The following is a 24,603-nucleotide window of genomic DNA, read 5'->3' as shown; positions in this document are numbered from 1 at the left end:
CATTAAAGTGTTCTGTAATACATGGTAATGTCCTATCACAGTGCTGTGTGTGAAAAAAAATGTGCAGATGGGTTTTCTGGTATATTGTGGCGCATTGACAACCCTAATGAGTCACTGGAGTTGAAATGTGCATTAGTGAACTGGTCCAAAAAATGGGCATCAAGTTCATAACAAGGTAATTAAAGCAAACTTTGTATGAAAACAATCCACTTTAACAAAAAGGGCCTGATTTATCAAAGCTCTCCAAGATGGGAGTAGATAGACTATCATGGGAGAACCTGGGTGATCCAGCAAAGCTGAAAGAGATCTGGTTCAGGATTAAAAACATTTGCCAACTAATAGCAATGATTTTTAGGGAATCCAATTCAGGTTAGCTGGATCACCCAGGTTCTCCCATGATGGTTTATTTTCTGCAGTCTTGGAAAGCATTAATAAATCAGGCCCATTATATGTCTCTGAACCAGAAAAAGAATAATATCATTCAACACAAGAAAGTAATTCATATATATGGTTACAAATCTTCTAAATGACTGTCCTAGTAGTGAATCCAAGGCCCAGAACATACCACAAAGAAAATTACCTCATTTCTCTCATACCATCCAACATTCTGCATTTTGGAGAAGGTCTGTGAACGCTTTACAACAAAGTAAATGAGATAACCACTCCCGCACAAGCAACATATTATCATTACATTTGCCAGGACCCGTAGGAATCTTGTAAGATGAATGTTTTCATCCTTATTGCTTTCCTCCTCGTCTACAATAGATTCCTAAAGGAGAGAACACAATGTACAGAATGACATTATGCCACTAATAGAAAAGGAACAAAACATGAAGGTATCAATAAGCAAAATTAAAGAAATCCTTTAAGACATTATTTTAGCCAAGGCAGCCTGGGAACCTGCGGAGTCTTTGAGAATTGATAAAGTCAAAAAAAGGGGGGTGTGTAAAATCACTGGATACTATATTTAATTTAAAAGGATTGGCACATATGCTTGACAAAAGAACTGAGTACATTCGGAAATTTGCGGTTTTCAAAAGTACAACTTTTTGTTTTTTATATACTGGTATAAAGGCAATGAACATAACAAAAGATATGCATTTTTTATGAAGACTAAATTAGTTCAAGCTAAATTTGACTTTAGATGGAATGGAAAACCTTATCAACTGTAAACCCTCACATAAAGTTTTAGCAAAAAACAAGTGGTATGTCAATTCATGAATATCTATTTCATCCTTATTTTGCACAGTACAGCCAGCCATTTAGCCTCTGACACAAGTAAATTATAATTATTTATTGTTCTCATCTATATAATATATTTACCTAGGAAAAAAAATAAAATTAGAATGTGTAGGTAAAAAAAAAGAAAAAAAAACCAGAAAAAAAGTAGTCATTATCTATTTTGGGTTTAACCTTTAGACTAGAATTTTTTGCAAGCATTTTTTAACATTCTTCTGCCGCCTCCATTGACTTGAATTGGTGGAGCGTATGAAAAGAAGGTAATGCGCAGAAGGTAATGAAAAAAAAAACCTCACCTTTACTTTTGCAGACCTGTCAATCCCTTTGGAGGTTTCCTGGATTGGGTCCCACGTCGTCCTGTAATCTGCCTTCATCCCGGCACAGAGGAAGCGATGGGCACCGCCATTTTTTACCTCTACTTCTGCCTTCAGGCGCGAGATTGCATGACCTAGACTGCTGTAAATGGGGGGTAAAAAGTGCTGATCTCAATGCAAATGCACGAGATACGCATTTTTTTCACCTTTGAAGAAAAAGTTCCTACGATCGGGCAGTCACTAAAGGAGCAGCCAGAAGCCTCCTGGGATGCTTGACGTATGTAGCCCAGGAGGCTCTGCACTCCCATTCTGTCTTTAATAACGCAGCTTTGCAAATGCCTGAAAAAGCCTACAAGTAGCAGCCTGTTACAACTCCTGGGTATTTTTGATTAATTAGTAATACTCTTGGATAAAGATATATGCTGCTAAAATATAATTTATGCCATACAATTAACAAATAATGTAAAACAATATAAACATAAAACTTGTTTTCTATCTTGGACTACTGTGTACTTGTGGAGAGAGCAGTAAATTTATACTTGTAAGTTATCCCAAACTCTATGTAGAAATATCCTCCTAATCACTCCGTTCCCAGGATATTCTCTAACCTGCAAGTTTCAATTGGCATATCATTTTTAACGGCATAAAAAATGTGGTGCTTTTTTTTCTTCACTGATTTGTATTGTATAAATGAGACATTTAATATTCTAGAGGATTGTATGTACTAGCATTCCTTTATCTATTAAATTAAAAAAAAACATGTAAGAAAGAGAACAATAACTGATTACAACATAAAACTACTGACATTAACATTAATGATGAGCATTGAATTATGCACCGTATCGATGCTGTCAAGCTAGACTACCCCTGAGCATAAGGATTAATAGACTTTTGTTTTTACCTTAAAGCTAGTTGTTATTGATGCAAATTTGTTATCTGCTGTCTCTGGGTTTCCAATCAAATAATCCCAGCTAGTAAACATTTTAAAGCTGAAATTGAAATTCCCATCATCTCCATCAGCTGTGTTTTCGTTGGCATTGCTTGCCATCCTGGAACATAAAATAAGTCATTGGGTCAATTTACAAAATTATCATCATACAAATTATGAAATTGTCATTAGCTTCTGCCTGGAGATAACTCTGAGGTTCTTTGGCATGTTTATGGAGAAGATGGGGAGAAAGCTTTTTTAGTTTTTGGTAAAATAACAATTTAAATTAAATGCCCATTTATGAGAAATAGTGGCCTTCAATAGTTTAACAATTTACCGTATGGTTTAAGTGTAATACTGATGACAACTTATAATTACAAAACAACGGTACAGATAATATATAGAACTTGGAGATCATGTACCCAACTCAACACACAATAATAATATTCATGAATACCTATAATACATTCATATCTATACTAGCAAATTTATTTCATTACTTGTACAGGAAACTTTAGTCATTCAATATATGACAGAGAAGGGGATGAGATGAGAAACCAGTCTATACTATATCACCAAAAGTTTTTTTATACCCAACCACCACACTTATGTGAGTGTGTTAGACATTTTCTTTTTAAAAAATGAGCATAATATGCAATTGTCCCCCACTGTGTGCCTGTAACAGGCTCCACATTTCTGGAAAGGTTTTCCTCGAGATTTTGGATATGTGTAAGTGTGACTGTGTGCCCAATTAGCCAAAACAGCATGTGTGATGTATTGTTGAACAAGAAGTGGTTTGTAAAGCATTCTAAATTTAGCCGCAGACTGAGACTTCCCTGCACATCTCTGACATTATCCTATGTTCACTAACATCAGATTAAGGACGTCTAGCTGCCTCAATTGACTGTGGACCTAGAAGAATATTCTTACCCAAGTTAGGGTATAAACACTCTGGTACAACGCAGTTCCGTGGTATCTTTCCTTGACTACAATATTTTAGATAATCCTTCTACCATAGCATTGTGTCTCAACTTCCCCTGAGGAGGCCAATAAGGCAAAAGGCGTCAGGCCTAATGAGACTTTGTGAATCTTTCATCATACCTTAAAGAGTACCTATCCAGAATGAATTAGTCACAAGAAACCTCTGTATAGCAAACCTTGATTGTATATTCTGTTTTTTATTCTCCTACAGGTTGACAATCAAAAATCCAGCAACCTCCAGACCTGAGGTGTGCTGGATTTTCGAAAATCCTGAATTTTTTTTTATACTTACCTCCACACACAGGCCAGCCTTCCTCTTGCAGCACCCGCGGACATCTGGCACAGTTCCAGGGAGCAGGCAGCAGGGATGTCTCAGCGTGTATGTAGTTTTCCAAGCAAGACCTAACTGCTCTTTCTGCAGAACAGCACCATGAAAACATTAGTGGCCAAACAGTGTACTGCAGTCCCTGTATTGAAGATATGATCTGAAATTTTTGCCGCGAAACTGATGGATCCGGATTATCGATGGCTGGATTTTCAATTGTCAACCTTTATTATATCTGTATGACATTAATACAATTTAACAATTTTGTCTACCAAGAAAACCCTTTTATTTCCATATTTTATCATTGCAAATTTGTTAAATATGAGGTCAGAGCTCTCTGCAGGCCACTCAAGTTCCATTACACTGAACTTTTTAAGCCATATCTTAGGGAGCTGGTTTTGTACCAAGGGCTTATTCTTGCTTGAACAGAACAGTTTTTTTCCCCACAATACTGCCACAAGGTTTAAAGGACACAGTTGTCTGAAATAACAATGTAAGCCTTTACATGAAATACCTGAATTCAATAATGTGGTGTCCATACCAGCCGTACAAGAGGTGTTAATTCCACCCAGGTTAAGCAGACAAAAATGGATTGATTTATTAAAGAAATGGAGAATGTTAATTTACAAAAATTACAATTTCTTAGCTTAGTGGAAAAGCTGAAACTATATATCCATTTTATTTATCCAGGTCTATGCAAGCAAAAATCTTTTATTTGTTTCCCTTTTTCTTACACGTCATTGAGCATTGAAATAACATAGATTCACCTTTGAGAAGCCATGTGAACATTATGTTTGCTAATTAAACAGTTTCTAGAGTTTTAATAAATCAATCATATTGACTTACAAAGAAGAACAATGATGTTTAATTACTTTACAGCGATACTTAGCTGGATGTATGTCTTGCATATGCAATAACCTACTATATACATAAATGATATACATATATTTACCAATCTTTTTCATTTTATTGCATTCACATATATACCCAAAAATGTTTTATTATCGCCTTTAGGGTTCCTTGAGAATAAACAGGTAATATCACATCAGTTTCTATTTGCATATTCATTGAAATATATTTTACTGTTAAAATAAATAAGTAAAGATTTAATGATTTATGAATAAAATACTTTTATTGTGCAAAAAATGGCTTTCATACTAATGGCTTATAATGTAAAAATTATGGAAGACTAATACTGTATGCTAGAATAACAACCAGAGATTTGCATGCCTACTGGCATATACAATTGCTGCAATTAGAACACAGTTATTAAATTCATAGTCTGACTAAACCCTTCCTTGTAAACACTCATTCTTAAACTCTAAGTGAATCTGTTGTTTTCCATTCCTAATAAAAAAGTCATATAAGGGAATTACATAGAACTGTAATAAATAGTGTAAAATGTAACAATCTATATAGCTCCATCTAAACTGCAGATATAGTTTATTACATTGTATTAACAGTTACATTTATTGTACCCGCAATATTTAAAACATGCTGGTTATAATTTACACAAAGGTTTAAAATAAAGACACCCCTAACAACCCAGTAATGGGAACTGCCGGATATACTTGTTTTTTCATTTAGTGTTCAGATATGAAAAAATAAATAAGGAGATAGTAAGCATCATAGCTCTTCAGTCCCCAAGTAAGTTTGGTTTACATTTCTTTATGACAAGCTTGTTGGTTTTTGCTGACAATATGGTTACCTAGTTATTGACGATAATAGTATACCTCTAATTTAGGCAGTAACAGTGTACCTCTGATTTAGATCAATTTTGTTTTACATACCATACTATAGGTTGTGACATTGATTCTCTGAACTAAACCAATGTATTTTATATCTAATTGACTCTTTCTAACTATACTGTACGATATTTACTGATTCTGATCATAAAGTATATTTGTTTATATGCCTTATTTAGTAGTCTATGTATGTCTCAAGGCTACCCTGAGGAAGCCAATATGGTGAAACGCGTAGGTAATTTGAGGCTTAGGACTTCACCCATTAAGGTATACATTTAAAGATTCGGTTTGTCCATCTGACCTACCAGGATCCATCCTCCTCTAATTCTATACTAGCAGTGTTTGTCTAGTATTAGAAAGAAACAAAAATACCTGCCTTTGTTGCATGTCTTTAGCGCACAAATGGGATATCTGAGTTTCAACTATTGTCACATAGTATATATCTTCTGCACATTTCTTGAATTACTGATATTTAATATAATCAGCCCTAAAAAACCCTTCTTCTTTGCTCTCCTTATTTAATTTCGCTATAATATGTGTACTATGATTTTCTATCATTTCCAATATAAATACATTTAAATGAATATAAACTAGGATTTTGACTTGAAAATGCCATTAGAAAAATAAACTAGGTTTATATGTGAATATTTATGCATTATTGTTGACCATCACTAGATGGCACCCTGTCAAAATGTAAAATGTTTGACAAATTTGCCACATGAGACAATATTCAAGGTTGTTGCACACTTTAAACAAGAACACAGTGCCATCTACTGGTGGCTAAAAATAATTCAATTTAATTCAAAATGATCAGTTAAGACCAAGTAACCAATCATTACCAATTCAAAACAACAAAATAAATTAATTTTTAAAATAAGGGGCCAAATAGATAAAAAGTCCATGCAATTGCCACATTTTGTACGTAGGTTTACATTAAAGTAAATATAGCTTTCCTGTTTTTTTCAGGTAAAAGTAGGTATCATAATTTATATTCAGGTCAGATTTTTTTGTGGAAGATATGATAACTATCCTATTACATTCTGTGTTTACAGCATAAGAGTATTATTATTAACACACAAAACTTGTCTTTCATTTTTTCTGACAGACTCACAACTCTAAATTGATAAAAAAGTTGTCTTAATTTTAAAGCTTAATATTAGTAATACATAATAATATTAATACATTAATAGTAAAGCTTTTAAATTATATTATGCATTTCAGTAGATGGTGAATTATTTAGGCATTGAAAACTTTACTGGATTTCAAATAAAGTAATTTCTTCCAACAATTCTTTAATTATACACAGCCAGTTATTGGGCTGATAAATTGGACCATAAAAACTCCCTTGAGAAATGTCAGTAATTTTTTATAACGATATAGAAAGGAAAGGCGTTGACTTATATTGTTAGACTTGCCAAATTATACTCACTGTAAGATTTGGGATGTCTTTCCTAACACACCTAAGGGGCAAAGTGACACACGCATTTTCTAGTTTGACTTGACTTTTGGCTAAACCACAAGCATTGATGTACAGTACTTATAACCCCACAAAATAAATAAATTCATACTTAAAGAATCTGATCTGTTCTGTTGTTTTAAAATTGTATGAGATATGCTAATAACAGGATGTAACAATATTAAGTAATGCTAAAAAATGTAAAAAAAAGTAACTAAAGATACACATCTTGGGGTAGATTTTTATTTTATTTAAAAGGAAATTTGTTTATTTCTTTTGCCAAAAACTCCTCTCTTTTACTTCCTCTGTGGTTTATCTTCAGTTTACATTCTCATTCTATTCCCAACGTCTTTAGGACACAGAGAATAAGTCAGGTGACAAGGCAATGTAACTCACGCATACATACGCAAGAGTTAAATAATTAGTGGGTGTCAAATAGCCAAGGAAAGAAGATTCAGTCCAGAGGAGGTGCCAATGAAGATGGACGTCGCACATCAGCACTGTCAGTGTTGGGGCACAACATTCTAGGTAAGGTAAGTCTGGTGGCCATACCTGAGCATTATGGAAAGAGCTCCTGCACAACAGCCAAGTTTAGTTGTACTTTAAATGATGATTGAACTTTTAAAATAAGTGCTGTTATCCTATTCTTCCCCTACACTGACTAAAAAGTAAGTCATCTTCTCCAGCCACAAATTTATACTTACCAAGATCCCGGCAGCCACAGCAAATTCTACAGTCTAGATCCTGCATAATCCATACTGCAGAACGCCACAAACGTCTATGGAGCAAGTAATAATATTTATGTACTCAATTAGATGTTTATATTTTACTGCATACATTGATTGATAAGTAACTGCAGTCCTCGGGATCTCTATAAAAGTAAATCTTTGAAGGGGGAGAGAAATCTGTAATTCACTACGTGTCATAAATAACCTAATATTACTTACGTTCTAATAACAACCATGAGACTGTATCCAAAAACACCAACACCAACCAAAAAATAGGAAAGTGGCAGTCTGAATTTCAACCATCCGATTGTGCGCTGGTTATTGTAGAAACCATAAAACAGAACAGAATATTTGGCATAACCCTGTTGAAGTAGATAACAAATAAAACAGTTTATACAGTAACACAGTGATGATGTCACTGCTACTTCTACAAAGTGATAACTAGATTGGCAAAAGTAATGGTATTCCAACACAGATCAAAGTTATTCTGATCTTGAAACAGAACTCGGAACTTCTCCAACCTCAAATTCCTAGCTTGGTTATCCCGCATTTATAATATAGGAAGAGTGTCTCTTATCATCCGCTGTATCACTTAACCATAAGGAGACCAGGTGTTTTTGAGTGAACTACATTTATTTGCACTGACTGATATATTTTTCTTCACATTAATGCTATCTGGGGCAGAGGCATCACCCAGGAGCCCTTTCAGAGCTTAGGGTAAAGCTAAAATTGCATGTATTTCTTAAAAGTCTAGTGCTAATTTATGGTCTATAAACTGGCCAATTTTTATACCTGAATATGGAAAATGTTTTAGATCTTAGGTATCCCCCCTCCTCCAGTTATTTAGTGATACACCAGGAGAATAAAAAGGTTCAAATCTAAATTTTCTGCATGGACTTTGCACCCCTTGATTCATATTATGTAACTTGTCCAATCCCTCATTTACCTCTCTCAATTATTCATGGTGATTTTTCAACACAAAAAATCAGTTTTAACTTTTTCTTAAAATATTCACAGTTCTGAATACAATCAGGTTTCTCAACTGATCCAACCCCACTTTTCTTTTTCTGTGTTTTTTTTTTGTTCCGCTCCCCTCTAGCATTAGGTACACAATAGGTGAATTTATATCTTTTATGGTTATTGAAGAGAATATTTTTATGAAATGTTTTGTTCAGTTCTAAACTGTTTTTCAAGGATTTCTCCTGTAACTGTTGAAGTTGATAAACTCAGCAGCATAAGGTGATATTTAGCAGAGACAATTACACGGCCCTCACAGAGCAGGCTGCATAGTGTATTATGATGTTATTAACTTGACAAGTTAATTCACAGCATCACTTACTTTGGAAGTTGTTGCTAAGATCTCACAATAGTATTCTAATTGTTTTTCTATAACGCTATAGAAAAGAACTACCCTGGTACATTTTAGAACACAGGGCAAAGCTGAACAGTTGCCAGGCAATTACACAAACCCTGGATGATAATAAGAAAAACAGAATAATATACCTCAAAATCCCAAAGCACTGAGAAATCCATTGCAGTTTTCTCTTCCTTTCTAGGCACTGTCTTTCGAGGTAAGCTGCCATACGGTAGACCCATTAAAATCTGGTAATGGAAAGATGGCACAGTGAGAAACATGATTAAACAAAACTGGGATTTTAAGTTTATTAAAACATGACAGTAGTTATATTATTTTAATATCTGGTATTCATTATCAAACACTGAGATAAAAAGTTTTCTAGTATTTTGTTTAGACATAGGCTTCTATTAATAAATCAATTTATAGTGCCTCTGTTTAACCCTGTAACCTTAGGATAAGAAATTAGGAGAATGGGATTCACTTGGAAAAGAAGCCAATGACAGCAACAGGTTTAGACCCTGGATCTGTCCTCAATACGATCCCGCGTTGTCAAGGTTTCTTGCTTCATTCCGGCATGGAGGAAGTGTTGGGCGCCACCTTTTTCTTCCTTCGTCTGCCTACGTCATCCGATCTTGCACTGCGCAAGTGCATTATTATGTGACATATGCTGCTGTATTTTTTTTTTTAAAAGGAGCAGATCTCACTGCTCATGCATGAGATTAGCATCTTTCTCTTTTTAATGACAGAAAAGTCCAAGGAACAGCCCAAGCCTCTGTGCTCCCATTCAGTCTTTACCGCCGCAGTGGTAAAGACAGAAGGTAAGGGACTTTGCCTTTTTTTAAAAAAAAGCATTTAATAAAGAAAAACAAAACACAATTGTACTTAATATACAAGGGTTATCCACTCTTCTATTTAAAGTAAAAATTGTGGTGATGGGTCCACTTTAATATTCTCAACCTCCTATTAAAAACTCTTGTTTAAGATGTTGTTCTCCACAATGATTAAATCTGCAGCTTTTAATAAAAGCTTTTAATAAAATTGGCAGGTATGCTCCTAGGATTGTAAAACCCAGGCAGAAATATTTTGATCATGTTTACTGCACATTTTTAATAAGTTTTAATGTAAACGTTTTTAATGCATTCAAATAAGGATATATTATATTTTGATATATTTTTAGAAATTGAGTATTCTTGGCCTAAAAAGTCCTTTCTGCTGATCTAATCTCTCAGAACTCCTTTGTATTAATTAAAGGGTGCTTGACTTCTGTTGAAGGATGACAACAGTCTTCCAACTGTGCTCTTATGTTGCCACCCCGTAATATGTGCACCTGATTTTATTAGTGAGATGGGTAATGGATGGCAAAAAAAGGCCAGTTAGGGTATAGTATAATCAGCAAAATGTTTTGTCTCCCTCACTGACCTGCCCCTATCTAAAGTATAAAATAGGAAAGATAAAAAAAAAAAGGAAGACCGTGGGAATGTCATCATTAATGATGAAAATGGGTAAAAAAAAAGTACTTTACAAAGGCTCTAACTGTTCCTGTGTCTTTAAAAATAAATAAATACATAGGTGGATTGGGTCTTTAATACAGTAGATCCTTTGTACAATATGTTTAAATTGAACTTTCCACTTCATGTTTTCAGTATCTGAATTGATATTGTTTAGCCATGTGTTTTCTTTTGTCTAAAAAATTGCTTAGTGATTGCTGGAGTGTTTGGAGCTGCTCACATTCTTATGCCTGATGATACTTCTGGTAATAGCTCCGTAAGGATGATACTAAAACTCATTGCAATATTATTGATTATTAGATAAAATGTTGGAATGTTGCCTATGCTGCAGCTTTTAACCTCTTTAAATGTCTTAAGAAGCGCTTTAGAGAATTTACACATTTAGGGCTGTCGCATAAGGAATACCTGTCCTACAGGAGTACATGGAGTGCAAGTAGCATCTTTGTCTTTTGTATGAGTTTTTCAAGTACTAAATGTCATTTCAGATATTGCATGAGCCAGAATAATAAATGTATCCTGTGGTATGTGATGGGCTGTTACATATACCAGCATAATAACTCTATTAGTGTATGCAGTAATCAAAGTAAGTATTCAGGAAGTAGTTTCAGCAACTACTAAAGATTGCTTTGAGAAAAAGATTGATGTTTTTCTAGAAGCACAGAATATAACTGGGTATTAAGGATTTAAAGTAAAGATAACACAGACTGCTGATCCAGGGAACATACGATTGCCTCATGGAATCAGGAAGGATTTTTTTTCCCCTGTTGAAGCAAATTGTACCAGGGTTTTTTTTGCCTTCTTCTGGACCAACTATGTCTTATAGGGTTTTATATCTGGGATATGTTTATTTCCCTAGTGGTTGAACTTGATGGACTTATGTCTTTTTTTCAAACTGACTTACTATGTAACTATGTAAGGTAAATGTTATGTAAATTAAACTAAACTAAAATTTTTACCTTACATAAAAGGGTAGACATATATGTTTATGTTTATTTTATACATATTTTGTATTGACATAAATCTCCAACAGTTTTTCCTGATCCTCATGCTATTCATTTTAGCTTTGTTGTCTAAAGCAAGCTATATCTCAAACTTTTTACCCAAGAAAAAAACCTTAATTAGTATCCAGGTCTTCATAAACTACTGACAAACCATTTACATTACATTACTGATCACTTGGAAGGATGTTCCTCTTGCTGTGGCGATCTAAATGCCACTCATACTGACAGCTAAAATGGTCTTTGGTGTTACCCCACTGGCTCTGCGAAGTAGTGTTGCCTCAAGATGCATTCACCAGCAAATTAATTGTCAATCATTCATCCACACCCAAGGAACCCCTTGACCCCTTGCAACTTCTGTGATACCCTAGGGATTCATGAACCCCAGGTTTAGAATAGCTGGTATATAGCTTGTCCGATAGCCCCACAATTCCTCCTATTTCCAGAATATTTATTGCCTTGTCGGGATGTTTTTATAAACAAGTCAGTTTGACATTCACAAATTTTCCTCTGATTAAGATATAACCAATGCTTTTGAAAATACATGAACCTGAAAGATAAATCTCTTTGGAATATTGGTTAGATGTCAGATTTACCACTTTATAAATCCCTTTTGATGATGTAGTATTCAGATTATTAGACATATTTTTGATATAACAAGTGACAGCATAATAACTGTCTTTTGAGAGATGTTATACAAGTGATGAATATGATTTCTGATGTTACAACTGCCAACGTAAGAATTGTCTTTTCGGGATATGGTATGCAAGTTATTAGTGGTATTTCTTATGTTCAATTTAGTTCTTCGTCTAGGAAAATTGTTCTTTAGAAAAACTGATTACCTCCCATGAGAAACAAGTACACTTATCCTCTAGAATACACTTTTTATACACATGGCCCTGTAGCTCCATGCTGTGTAATCAGAAGCAGGAACAAAAATGTAAAAACTATTAGCAGAAAGCAAAGTGACAAAAGGGAATCATGCTGGGAAAGACAGGTAATTTGTACAGTAAAAACTTTACAATAAAGTGGAGGAATTATTGAACTGCATGGCATGTTTGAGTCTTTCTTCATTAGGCTGTGATATTTAATGGATCTGCTACATGAAGAAGACAATTCAATTAAAACAGAAGAAACCAAACTATTGGCCATACACTGCTCTTTCACCCTTTCACCGTCTGTCTTTCAATTCAAAGGGTTATATTAATTTTTATTAATTTTTAAAGCTGAATTCTAAGCAGAAAAAATACACCAAATAATTTAGCTCTGTGCTTCTTAATATATTATTGTGTTTTATAAATTCAATTATTGTAATTACATGAGTTTGTTATGATATCAGCCTCTTGTCCTCCTTGTACAGCAGAGCACATAATCCACCATTCTTTCTCTGGAATACTATACATGGGAACACAAGAGACTGATACCAAAACATACCTTGCTTTTAAATACAATTCATTTTATTTTAATGAAAAGAATACAACTTTATTTCTTATATTTTTATCTTGATGAAGTTCACGGTGCAACATAAATGCCCAATATGTGGTCAAAGCTTGTGTGAGCACACAAAGTTAATAGAATTTATTAAAGCTCTCCAAGACTGGAAAGGATACACTAAGCTTTAGACCTGGAATGGCATTATTAAAAGTCATTGCTATTTGTTAGCAAATGTTTTTAATTCCAGATCAGATCCATTCCAGGTTTGCTGGATCACCAAGGTTCACTTATAAAAGTGTATTCTCTCCAGTCTTGGAGAGCTTTTAATCATTCAGGCCCACTGTATATAGCAAAAAAAAAATTTGAGTAGGCTTACATTGGAATCAGCCCTAAAGGTGCAGCAACATGCTAGAACCAGAATGCAGAAACCAGAATCTAGACATAGTATATCCTAAATGCAGGAAAGAAGGTATATGGCATTTTTTTTGGTTTATGTTTATAATAGTACTTTCCCTAGTGTAAAAAAATCACTGGATGTTGAATCCAACCGTAATATTTTATGTTCCTTATTCATTAGTATTAAAAGCACTATTTATTTTTACACTAATGTTTACTGTGATAATATATAGATCTAAAGTGTTTTACTGAGAAAAGTATTTTGTTTCTGTCTACTCAAGAACATACCAGGTCTAATTCTGAATAAACCAATGCATTTATTTTTCAACCTTGAATTTTTTAAAATGGTAATAAAATATCACCTACCTCTGGAATTACAACAAGTCCAAATATTAAACCAAAAAGAACTAGATTCACACCATACATCCATCTTAAGAATATAAAATATGAGGCAACAGATGATCCAAAATGACCTGAAATATGTTTGAACAGAACAGAATCACAATTTATTTTAACAATTTATTTATAATAGAATTACAAAACATTACTTGTGCAGGCTGTTCTTAACTTAAATACAAATATGCATCTTTTTTAAAGAAACTTTTTACATTTTGGATGTATGACCTGAAATATGTTTGAACAGAACAGAATCACAATTTATTTTAACAATTTATTTATAATAGAATTACAAAACATTGCTTGTGCAGGCTGTTCTTAACTTAAATACAAATATGCATCTTTTTTAAAGAAACTTTTTACATTTTGGATGTATGACATCAGTTTTACTAGCAGGGGATAGCCAAGCAGTTGATATACCTGAGTGGGTCAGTGTTTCATATTGGGCCTTAGTATTTGCCTAAAGAGCTGGTAGCCCACAGAAATAAAAAAAAAAGATATAAGGTAAAATATAGAAAGGAGCGGAGGAACTAAAAAATGTTAAACATCAGGTTTGCAAATAATTCTGGTTGGGCAACTCATGGAGACTCTGTAAACTATTTTTTATATTATTCATATTCTATTTTGCCTTCAGTCTCCACTCTGAGCCAGTAAACTGCCTAAAACAGGCAAAACAACCTGAATCGCATTGGGATTTGTATTTGATATGCAACAGGAGTAACATACAGGTAATAAAGTCGTCCAGTGTCTCAAAGCCAGTGTGTATTGACCTGAAATGTCCCTGAACATCAAATAGTTGGTGATTAGCCTAAAAGTCTGTCAAGAAAAAAGATGTGCCAACCACAAAGAGATTTAATCACATATATGCTTGAACTGTTGTGACACAAGCCAGCAATGAATATCTTTGATTTGAGGAAATACTGATATCTTTCCCATATAATGAGAACAAATACTTGTCCTAAGGCTACCTAATAGAATATCCTAAAGCGTTATGTTACCAGCCACGTTTACAAGTGAGTACTTGGCTTAAGGCCAATGTGGTTCCTATCTTCAAAAAGGGAGCAGAGTCATTACCAAGTAACTACAGACCGGTAAGTTTAATGTTCATAGTTGGAAAGGTCCTAGAGAGTTTGATAAAAATCAACATGGAGGAGTTTCTGCTAGAAAATAGTTTAATAAGTGAAAGTCGGTATGGATTCAAGAAAGACCGAAGTTGTCAAACTAATTTACTCTCTTTTTATAAGGAAGTAAGTAAACAGGTAGACAGTGGAATAGCAGTTGATATAGTGTACTTGGACTTTGCTAAAGCATTTAACACCGTATCCCAGAGACGGTTAATATGCAAGTTGCGGTCCATAGGGTTAGAAAAGTCAATCTACAAATGGATAGAAAACCGACTTAAAGATCGCATCCAGAGAGTTGTAATTAATGATTCATTCTCTGAATGGTCTAAGGATATTACTGGTGTACCCCAGGGTTTAGTGTTGGGACATTTACTGTTTAACATCTTTATAAATGATATAGAGTTTCGGATTAAAAGCACTATTTCTGTGTTTGCAGATGACGCCAAACTATGTTATGGAATTAGGTTCATGCAGGATGTCTATAATCTACAAGCAGACCTGGATGTACTGTTTGATTGGGCAGCCAAGTGGCAAATGACATTTAATATAGATAAATGTAAAGTTTTGCACTTGAGAGCTAACACCATGCCTGCTTCATACTGTCCAGGGGGAATACATTTGGGGGAGTCAAAAATGGAAAAGGATCTGGGGGTTCTGGTGGATCATAGACTTAATAACAGCATGCAATGCCAAGCTGCAATATCTAAAGCTAGTAAAGTACTTTCTTGTATTTTAAAAGAGGAATAGACAGCAGAGATGGAGACATTATCCTGCCCCTGTACAAAGCATTGGTCAGACCACATCTGGAATATGCAGTCAAGTTTTGGGCACCAGTTCACAAAAAGGACATTGTTGAATTAGAGAGAGTGCAGAGAAGGGCAACTAAACTAATAAAAGGAATGGAGGAGCTCAGCTTTGAGCTCAGCGACTGCAGAGACGGTGCGGGCAGGAGGAGGGGCGGGAAATTTAAATAATTTTGTATTGAATTCAAAACAAAATAACTTTATAAACTTTATTTAAAAAACTTTATATAACATATATAAATATATTATATATGCTACTGTACAGTCATATTACAGGTTTCAATATTTTTATGCACCTTTGTTTTAACATATTTTTTTTTATTTAAAGTTTATTTATACATTTAATACATTTATTAAATATTGGACATATTTCAGTGAGTTATGCCTAAGAATTATAAGGCTACAATGTAAAATAAATTTCAATGCAAAAAAATTTGTACGCTTTTTGCATGAAAATATGGACAGAATTAGAACGCCAGGGGGGTTTATAGTTTAATATAAAGATAACAGAGACCGTTGTACCAGGGGTATTTTTGCCTTCCTCTGGACCAACTATGTCTTATGGGGTTTTATATCTGGGATATTTTTATTCCCCTAGTGGTGGAACTTGATGGACTTATGTCTTTTTTTAACCTGACTTACTATGTAACTTGCAGCATCTGGTCATCTGGGTAAGATGAGTATAGTACAATGCTACCAGAACTCACTGGGGTAGGGGGATGTAATATAATACAATGTTGCCATTTTACACAATGACATTTAAAGTAACTCCACTTTTGTTGAGTAAACATCCTTGTTGAGTGATCAATGTAAATTAAAATAATTTTAGGAAATGTAGCAGAATAATATCTTTCCCTGTCTTTAGCTGCTTGTTTTGTCCTTTGAAAAATTATTCAGTTTGGGAGTGTGTGGGCCATTATAATCAACTAGTGCCCTTCCTGTGCCCTAGTAGGAAAAGCTGCAGTGTCTGCATTGGTGTAGAAGTTTTTGACCCAAAGGAAGTTTCACACTAAACACTAAAATTCCTATTAAAGTATTAAATTCATACCCTATCATATATTCTTATCGCAAACCAGGGAATGCCTAAAAATGGCTTATAACTTAGTTAAGACTTCTGGGAAAATCGGTGAGACAATCACACAAGCAGGAAATGACATTTTGGTCACATGTCTGTACCAATAGTGTTCAAAATACCTCCCGTCTGACATATTATTATTATTATTCTTGTTATTAATAATAAGAAACAAAATTGATATAGCTCCAACATATTACACAGGTCTGTACATCAGGGGTTTATAGGGGTTACAAATAACAGACAGGTACGAACAAGGGCACAGTAGGGGGAGAGGACCCTACCCAGAACAGCTTACAATCTAAATGCATTACAGTGACCACAGATTCAACCTGAATGGTAATGTTTTTAACAATAATAACATTAATTACATAGTTATTTGTTTAGTAATTCTATATGCTAAAATATTATTTAAAGCAGTAATTAGGCATCCATGTGAGTAATGAAACAACTTATAGGTAATATTGGAATTAACACTTTAATTAAGTAGCTACTGGCCCTTAAATATGTTGGATTTTTCTTACAGAGTAAAATATTAGTGTTCTTTTAAAATATTATTCACACAAATTGAACATACTTTCCACTTCTTTTATCTTCATTTCCCATGGTATGCAGGCTGTTTTAAAATTTTCAAAATCCCTTTTAAACTTTATCCATTTCTGAAAGACAATAATCATAAATATGAAACAGTTTTTTCTTTTTTGTCATAATCAAAAGGTAGAATAAAACATTATGCAATGTGTATGGAAGCAATAAGAAAGAATACTTGACATGTTTTTGAATTGAATGTACAGTTGACATTCAAAAATCCGGTAACCTCCAGACCTGAGGAGTGCCGGATTTTTGAAAGTTATGCTCACCTCCACACACAGGCCAACCTTCCTCTCACAGCACTGCGGACAACTGGCACAGTTCCAGGGAGCACGCAGCAGGGACGTCTCAACATGTATTTAGTGTAGCAAGCAAGACCTAACAGCTGTTTCTGCAGAACAGCACCATCAAAACATCAGTGGCCAAACAGTGTACTACAGTCCCTGTATTAAAAATGCGATCCGAAATTCATGCTGAAAAGCTGAAGGAACCAGATTATCCATGGCCGGATTGTCAGTTGTCAACTGTATAACCAAACTAAGCCAAACAGATCAAAACATAATTTTACATACATATTTCTTTATAGACATATTCAATCATAGTGGCTTTAAAAATCAAATATTCCTGGTCATTGACCTATATTGCTGCCATGCAGATGTTGTGGCTACGCTACATTCTGTTATATAAGGATAAGAAATTCAGATTTTTTCCTGACTCTTTGTTGCTGCCTACTTGCACCTGGTGGAACTGCTTAAAACTATTTAACCCTAATGAATTCAAGTAATTAACATTCTCTGGCTTTGGTGGCCATTTTTTATGAACGTCAAACCAGAGCACCACTCTCCAAGACTAAATGTGTTTAATATTAGTTAAATAGTCCAAAGCTGCAGCAACTAGATGCTGAAAAGTGGGCCTTGTAGTCTCTTAGGAACTTTCTAGGTGTATGAGTTGCCTGTCCAGTGCCAACACTCCAAGGTTGATCACTACAATGGTACTCAACACAACTACACCCTTTTAGGCCAGTACCATTTATCTAACCAATGTTCTCTCTTGCCAGCTTTACATTAAGAACCTAGTGTAATGTTACTCATTGGAGTTGTAATTTCCAGTACTTTTAAATGCTACTACAGCGTATAAGTCATAAAAGTGAGAAAATACCTTGTGAAAATGTATGCCTATGTTTAAATAATATCTCAAATGCTTTTTATGCAATAATAACACCTTAGGTTCAACCTTGTAAATAGATGATATATTGTAGGTTTATCTCAGTTGCTGTCACATTGAAATCAGCTCCCTTATGATATTAAATATTAAGCATAGAGGCCTTGTTGTGTTAATAGCAATATATATGCCCCCTAAACTCAGGAGGATGATTTAAGAGGATCTTCTAAAAATACTGATGGGTACCTGAACACTTACTTCTTCACACTTATTCCAAAAGTAATTTTGAGGGGGCAGATTTGTTTTTACCCCTTCCGTAGAAAACTGACAATACTTGAAAAACACATTATAATGATGTAGTATATTTATTCATAGCGTAACAAACAAAATCCCCTCCCATATTTATTGCTAAAATGGTTAAGAATAAACTGTGTTTCCTCTTTGTTAAATATTTTAATGAAGAGAAAATGTTATTGTGCTTCCTATACTATACATTCCCATTTCCATTAATCAATTCCTATATTATTTCAAAATATAACCAATCAACAGCCTTTTTTTATCATGAATATATGGTGCAGGGTTATTACACAGAGTTTACAATAGTCATGTCACTGACTGTCCTTCAGAGGTGCTCACAATTTAATTTTCTCTATTATAGTCATATGGAGAGATGTTAATATGGTTGGGGCTGTCCAACTCTTGTCTTTGAGGGCCATGATCTGCACATATTTTTAGTATTTCTCTAATGGTCAGCAGTAAATCTAATAAGGTGTGTGTTTATATAGTGTCAGTGGCCCTTGAGGACTGGAGGATATGTTTATATGAAATGCACAAAGTAAAGATGTGGGTGAGTTTATTCCCCCAATATATGCTCTAGCCAAGGTAAAATGTTCAATAGAGTCAGTGGGCATGTTTTATTAAAGTTTTCCAAGACTGCAGAAGATAGACCACAATGGAAGAACCCAGATGATCCAGCAATCTTGGAATGTATTTCCTAAAATAATTTGCTACTAATTGGCAAAAGTCTCCAGTCTTGGAACATATCCATTCCAGGTTTGCTATATCACCCAGGTTCTCCCATTAGAGTCCATCCTCTCCAGTTTTGCACAGCTTTAATAAATCCGGCCCATTGAAATAGTTTTTATACATTCTCTATTTACCAGAAATAAACATTATCAAAGAAAAACAAACAATTAAAGAAGATAGAGAGTAAACCTCAAAACTTTCTGCAAAAACAATTATACAGCCATATATAAACCAGCAACCTGGTTTACCCCAAAAGTGAACACAGAGAAAAGAGTCTAGGTATGGACAGCCATCCTGAAAAATCCTCATCCTAAAAATCTCCCCTGTCTCCCAGGTGTTTTCAGACAATATCAGCAGGAGCTTTCAAATTCTCCCTGTTTGTGTGGATTTTCTCCAGGTACTCAGGTTTCCTCCCACATTTCAAAAACATGCAGTTAGGTTAATTGGCTTTCCCCTAAACTAACCGTAGACTGTATTAAAGTCATATGACTATGGTAGGGACATTAGATTGTGAGCTCCTTTAAGTGACTTCATAAAGCGCTGCATAATATGTCAGCGCTATATAAATAATATATATATTACTAGACAGTATTTATGTAGTCCCCACATAAGCACTTTACTAAAATCCATAGTCATGTCAACTCTATAGGTATGTGAAACATTTTTTACAGTTTACAAAATCTGATCCTGAAAGAACACATAATTAGCATTAGGAAGCAAATTGTATTCTCAAGCAGGCATTTACCTGAAAGTAAAAGTTAACCACCTAACCGATAAGCTTGAACTTTTCCGTGCTAAAAAAAATTACTATTTTCGATAACCCCGAACTTTTCTCACTGTATGTAAATACAGTGAGAAAAGTTCGGGTTTATCGATCACTTACCTGGTTCCGCTGCGATCGTCCATCCGTCGTGTTCCAGCGTCGTCCTCCAGCGTCGGGTGTCCTCTCCGGGAAGAAGAAGCCGGCTGGCTTCTTCTTCTAAGTCGGCCGGCTTAGAAGAAAAAGTCCAATACAAAATATCCAGTCCAATACAAAATAAGACAAAATATATTTATGTGGTTTTGTCTATAGGTATGTGACGTTGGACGGTTAGGTGTTTTAGAAAAATATATTACTATACAGTATACCGAATTATCACGTTTTCAGTATTTTTCATTTATTTATGTATTCTTGTTTAAGCTGATTTTTGTGTATTTTAATTTTATTAAAAGTATTTTTTTTTTTTACATGATTGTGTGTTTCAAACATTTTTTATATTCATGATATCTACTAGAACCCTGTTTGGACATATTTCTGTAAGTTACAGGTCTACAATTTAAAAAAAAAAATTTCATTAAAACCTGTAACGCTTTTGGAACAGAAATCTAGACCTCAGTGTAACGCCCAGGTGGTTAACAGAGTAAACTTTTACTAGTAAAAAGTAACCAGTAAACAGATATAGGTTATGTACAGATTCTAATCATTTATAAACAATGCATTTGGTATTATTTACTTTACTTTGATTTAATTTACCAATATTCAATTTATTTATGTATCCAAATAACTTAACATGAGAACTTGATTGTAAGCTGGGCTACTGCCCTAATACTAGCCTTTAGTGTACCAATAACAATGTTACATGTAGGTAAATTATTTTAAATGATAAAAAATCTAACTTTTACAAATAGCAACAATATTTAAAATAATGAACATTTTATTGTGAGTAAATATTCAATTTTTAAAATGCAAAGCAGCATTTTCTTGACAGACTTTTCACTTTTAAAGGAAAACAGAATATGCTTAAATGTATTTATACACCCAGCTGTGAGAACCAATCAGGCTTATCTTGCTGTCTGGCTTCAAAAAGATTCAATCTACATATGTTTCTGTTGACTATCGTTACCAAGCCAAAGGGAGATGAAGCATCTTGAGTTGTTTGGGCCATTTCTAGCACTACATACAACTGTCTGACACCCATTAAACTGGTTTACTAGGGTACTAGGGAAGGTGCAGGCCAGATCATTTTGTAATGTCTTGGAAGTAGAAATTTACTTTAACTCATATATTTTCAAAATATATTTTATCATGATCTAAAACCGATGTTTATCATTGAGTTTTTCCCTGCGGTTTGTAGAATGATAAATGATTACTATGGCTCTCAATAACTATGATTATACTTAACTGTACTTAAAAGTATAATCCTAGATTTATATTCATTATAATTTGCAACATTTAACAAGAAATGATCTTTCCCACAAGAACAATCAAAGTTTTATGTCTTAAATGTGATACTGTGTATCTTCTATTTATGCAAATCAACATACAATTTGACAGCTAGAATCTTAGGTATTTATCATTAAATATTAGGTATGTATTTTTACCACTGCACAAACTTGTCATTTTCGAAATTCTTTTGTTGAGTTTTAAAAGCCCATGCTGCTCTGCTTATAAATGCCAGATAGAATGGTATATTGGATACACTGGCCCTGATTTATTAAAGCCCTCCAAGGCTGGAGAGAATACACTTTCACCAGTGAAGCAGGGTGATCCAGCAAATCTGGGATAGATCTGATCCAGGGTCAAAGCATTTGCCAGCAAATAGCAAATGACATTGAAACAATCCATTCCAGGTTTGCTGGATCACCCAGCTTCACTGGTGAAAGTGTATTCTCTCCAGCATTGCAGAGCTTGAATAAATCAAGCCCACTGTATGTTTACTGCTGCAGTGGTAAAGACAGAATGGGAGTGCAGAACCTCCCTGAGGCTTTTGGCTGCTTTTTCTGTGCATGCCCAATCATTTTACTACATGGGGAAAATTTCCTACATTTTCCTACACGTGCAGCGAGTTGAGCACTTTTTTTCCCCCATTTACAGACGGCTATGTCACACGATCTTCTGCATGCATAGTGCCTGATCAGGTGACGTAGCCAGCGGAATAAAGAAGACGGAGGAAGATGGCGGCACCCGGCACATTCTCTGTGCCGTGATGGAGGATTCTAGGATGGCGTGGGACCCAATCCAGAAAAGCTTTGGCGGGATTAATATATCTACAAATTAAAGGTGAGTTGTTTTTTTTAGTTTAGTTTCGCTTTGTATATGTTTTTCTTTTGTGGTTCACTTACCAAAACAAGTGGTTCACAATCCTTTTTTACTTCAAACTTTTCACCAAATTATGACTTAAAACTCAACTTTAAGATTAGCAGTGTGTCTCACTAGGAAGTTTTCAAATTTCAGGACATAAAGTGATGTAAAATATCTCCAGTGGTAAGTAATATCATTGTCTAAGTCAATCATTTGCCTAATTTTTTGTCTTGCTTGCCTAGAGTTGGGTTTTCAGGTATTATGTAAAATTTACTGTTACAGTAAACTATGTCTAAAACTTTTACTATGTTTATTGTGTTGTCAGGGGACATATTTGCCACAAGGGAACATCTATTTGGTCATTAGTGTCCTCCACCATGCATTGTTCTCCATATTGCAGATTATCAGATTCTTAAATCTCTGTAGGCGCTGCAGCACAGTACTGCCTCAGAACAAAATACATACTATGTATTGTAGTACAATAAAATACTCTTGAGACATATTATTATACACTAACTGGTTGTGAGTTAAACAATGCTGCCTTTGATGTCATTTTACGCTGCACCAGGGTTAAAATTTGTTAACTGGGCAAATTTATTAGGCATGTCTAATCAACCTGGTGTTAAATTAGGAGAACTTTATTGTCTAAATAATTAAATACCCTTAAAAAGAAATTGCTTATGGTGCTTCTCTTCAGTAATGTAAATTGTAACATAAACACTCTTGTATGTAGACTTAATGGGCAAAAACAGTCATGTTTGCTGTTTTCCTACCTACATCATTAACACATTTACATATAGAACATTGTAAAATGTAACATTAAGAATGATATATTCTTGTCATTATAAAACATTTTTAGGGCATGTGTCAGTGGGGTTTGGGCTGGTGTTAAATGCATCAGTATGATATCAGTTAAGACTTCTCTAGTCTTGGAGAGCCTTAATGGATAAAACCTAATATATTTATATATTTTTAGTAATTACATACTGACCACCCAAGACTTGACCTCTTAGACATGTGTATGATATATATATATATATATATATATATATATATATATGTGTGTATAATACGTCTTCCATACCTTTAACATCATGACTTTGTAGGCATAAAATTTCTTTCCTTTTCCCTTTCCCAAAGCACCTTCAAATTTTTCCACAAATTTTTGTGCTTCCCTATAACAAAACAGAGATTATGGTTACTACTTTCCTTGCTGCAATGTAAAAAAAAAATACTAAACATTAGAGTTGCCACATTGCCCTTAGACAGCTGAGAAAAGGAATTCAGTAATTTAAATAAAAATTAAAAACCTAACCCCCCTCTATAAATGTGTGTTCTTACTGCAGTTATATAATTATGTGTTGGAGGTGACAATTCTGCGTAGGAAAAGATACATTTTTCTTATATTTTATTTTATAATAAGAGCATTTGTACATGTTTCTAATTTCAGTAGTAGATTACATTTCTTATATTTTGCTCAACATCTTAAACTGTTTGCACATGCACTGTGATCAACTCATCACAGTGAATTATCCCATATTACATGGCTCCATCCAAAATATCCATCAGACATTTGTATCAACATGTAAGCTAGATATAAGAAAATTCTTTCTAATATGTTAAACATTTACCGGTAGCACACAGTTTAGAAACATATAGTAAAAAAGTTTAAAATAAACCATTACATTTCTTTAAACAATCCTTGCTGGAGTAAAACTTTTGAAAGAATAGAATAGTAAGGAAAAGTTAAATGCTTATCTTTTAGAAAAGTTTGACCTTTGTTGTATTACACAGCTACCAGCCTTAATGATAGAGATACTTTTATCAATTACTTAGATTTGATTCTATTAATATAAAAAATACCCACAGTGGAAATTAAAGCATTTTTTGCTATTATTTGAGTAATGGAAACAACTTTGCTTCAGAGACCATACAAATCCTTGTAGCTTTCTTAGAAGTA

General features: G+C 34.2%; 1 protein-coding gene across 1 annotated transcript in view; it reads right to left on the bottom strand.

The window, feature by feature from the left end:
* The window catches only part of TMC2 (transmembrane channel like 2), a 56,004-nt gene that overhangs the window by 15,661 nt on the left and 15,740 nt on the right, over positions 1–24,603 (bottom strand). Inside the window, exons 5-11 of the mRNA XM_072413374.1 lie at positions 23,728–23,818; positions 17,382–17,463; positions 13,776–13,882; positions 9,220–9,318; positions 7,936–8,078; positions 2,455–2,602; positions 581–769 (exon numbers count right to left, since the gene is read on the bottom strand). Of these exons, the coding sequence (XP_072269475.1) occupies positions 581–769; positions 2,455–2,602; positions 7,936–8,078; positions 9,220–9,318; positions 13,776–13,882; positions 17,382–17,463; positions 23,728–23,818 (859 nt within the window). The remainder of the gene's footprint in view (positions 1–580; positions 770–2,454; positions 2,603–7,935; positions 8,079–9,219; positions 9,319–13,775; positions 13,883–17,381; positions 17,464–23,727; positions 23,819–24,603) is intronic.

The sequence above is a fragment of the Pyxicephalus adspersus genome, chromosome 5 (genome assembly GCF_032062135.1).
Source record: "Pyxicephalus adspersus chromosome 5, UCB_Pads_2.0, whole genome shotgun sequence".
Lineage (NCBI taxonomy): Eukaryota > Metazoa > Chordata > Amphibia > Anura > Pyxicephalidae > Pyxicephalus > Pyxicephalus adspersus.
This window is presented reverse-complemented; position numbering and strand designations above follow the sequence as displayed.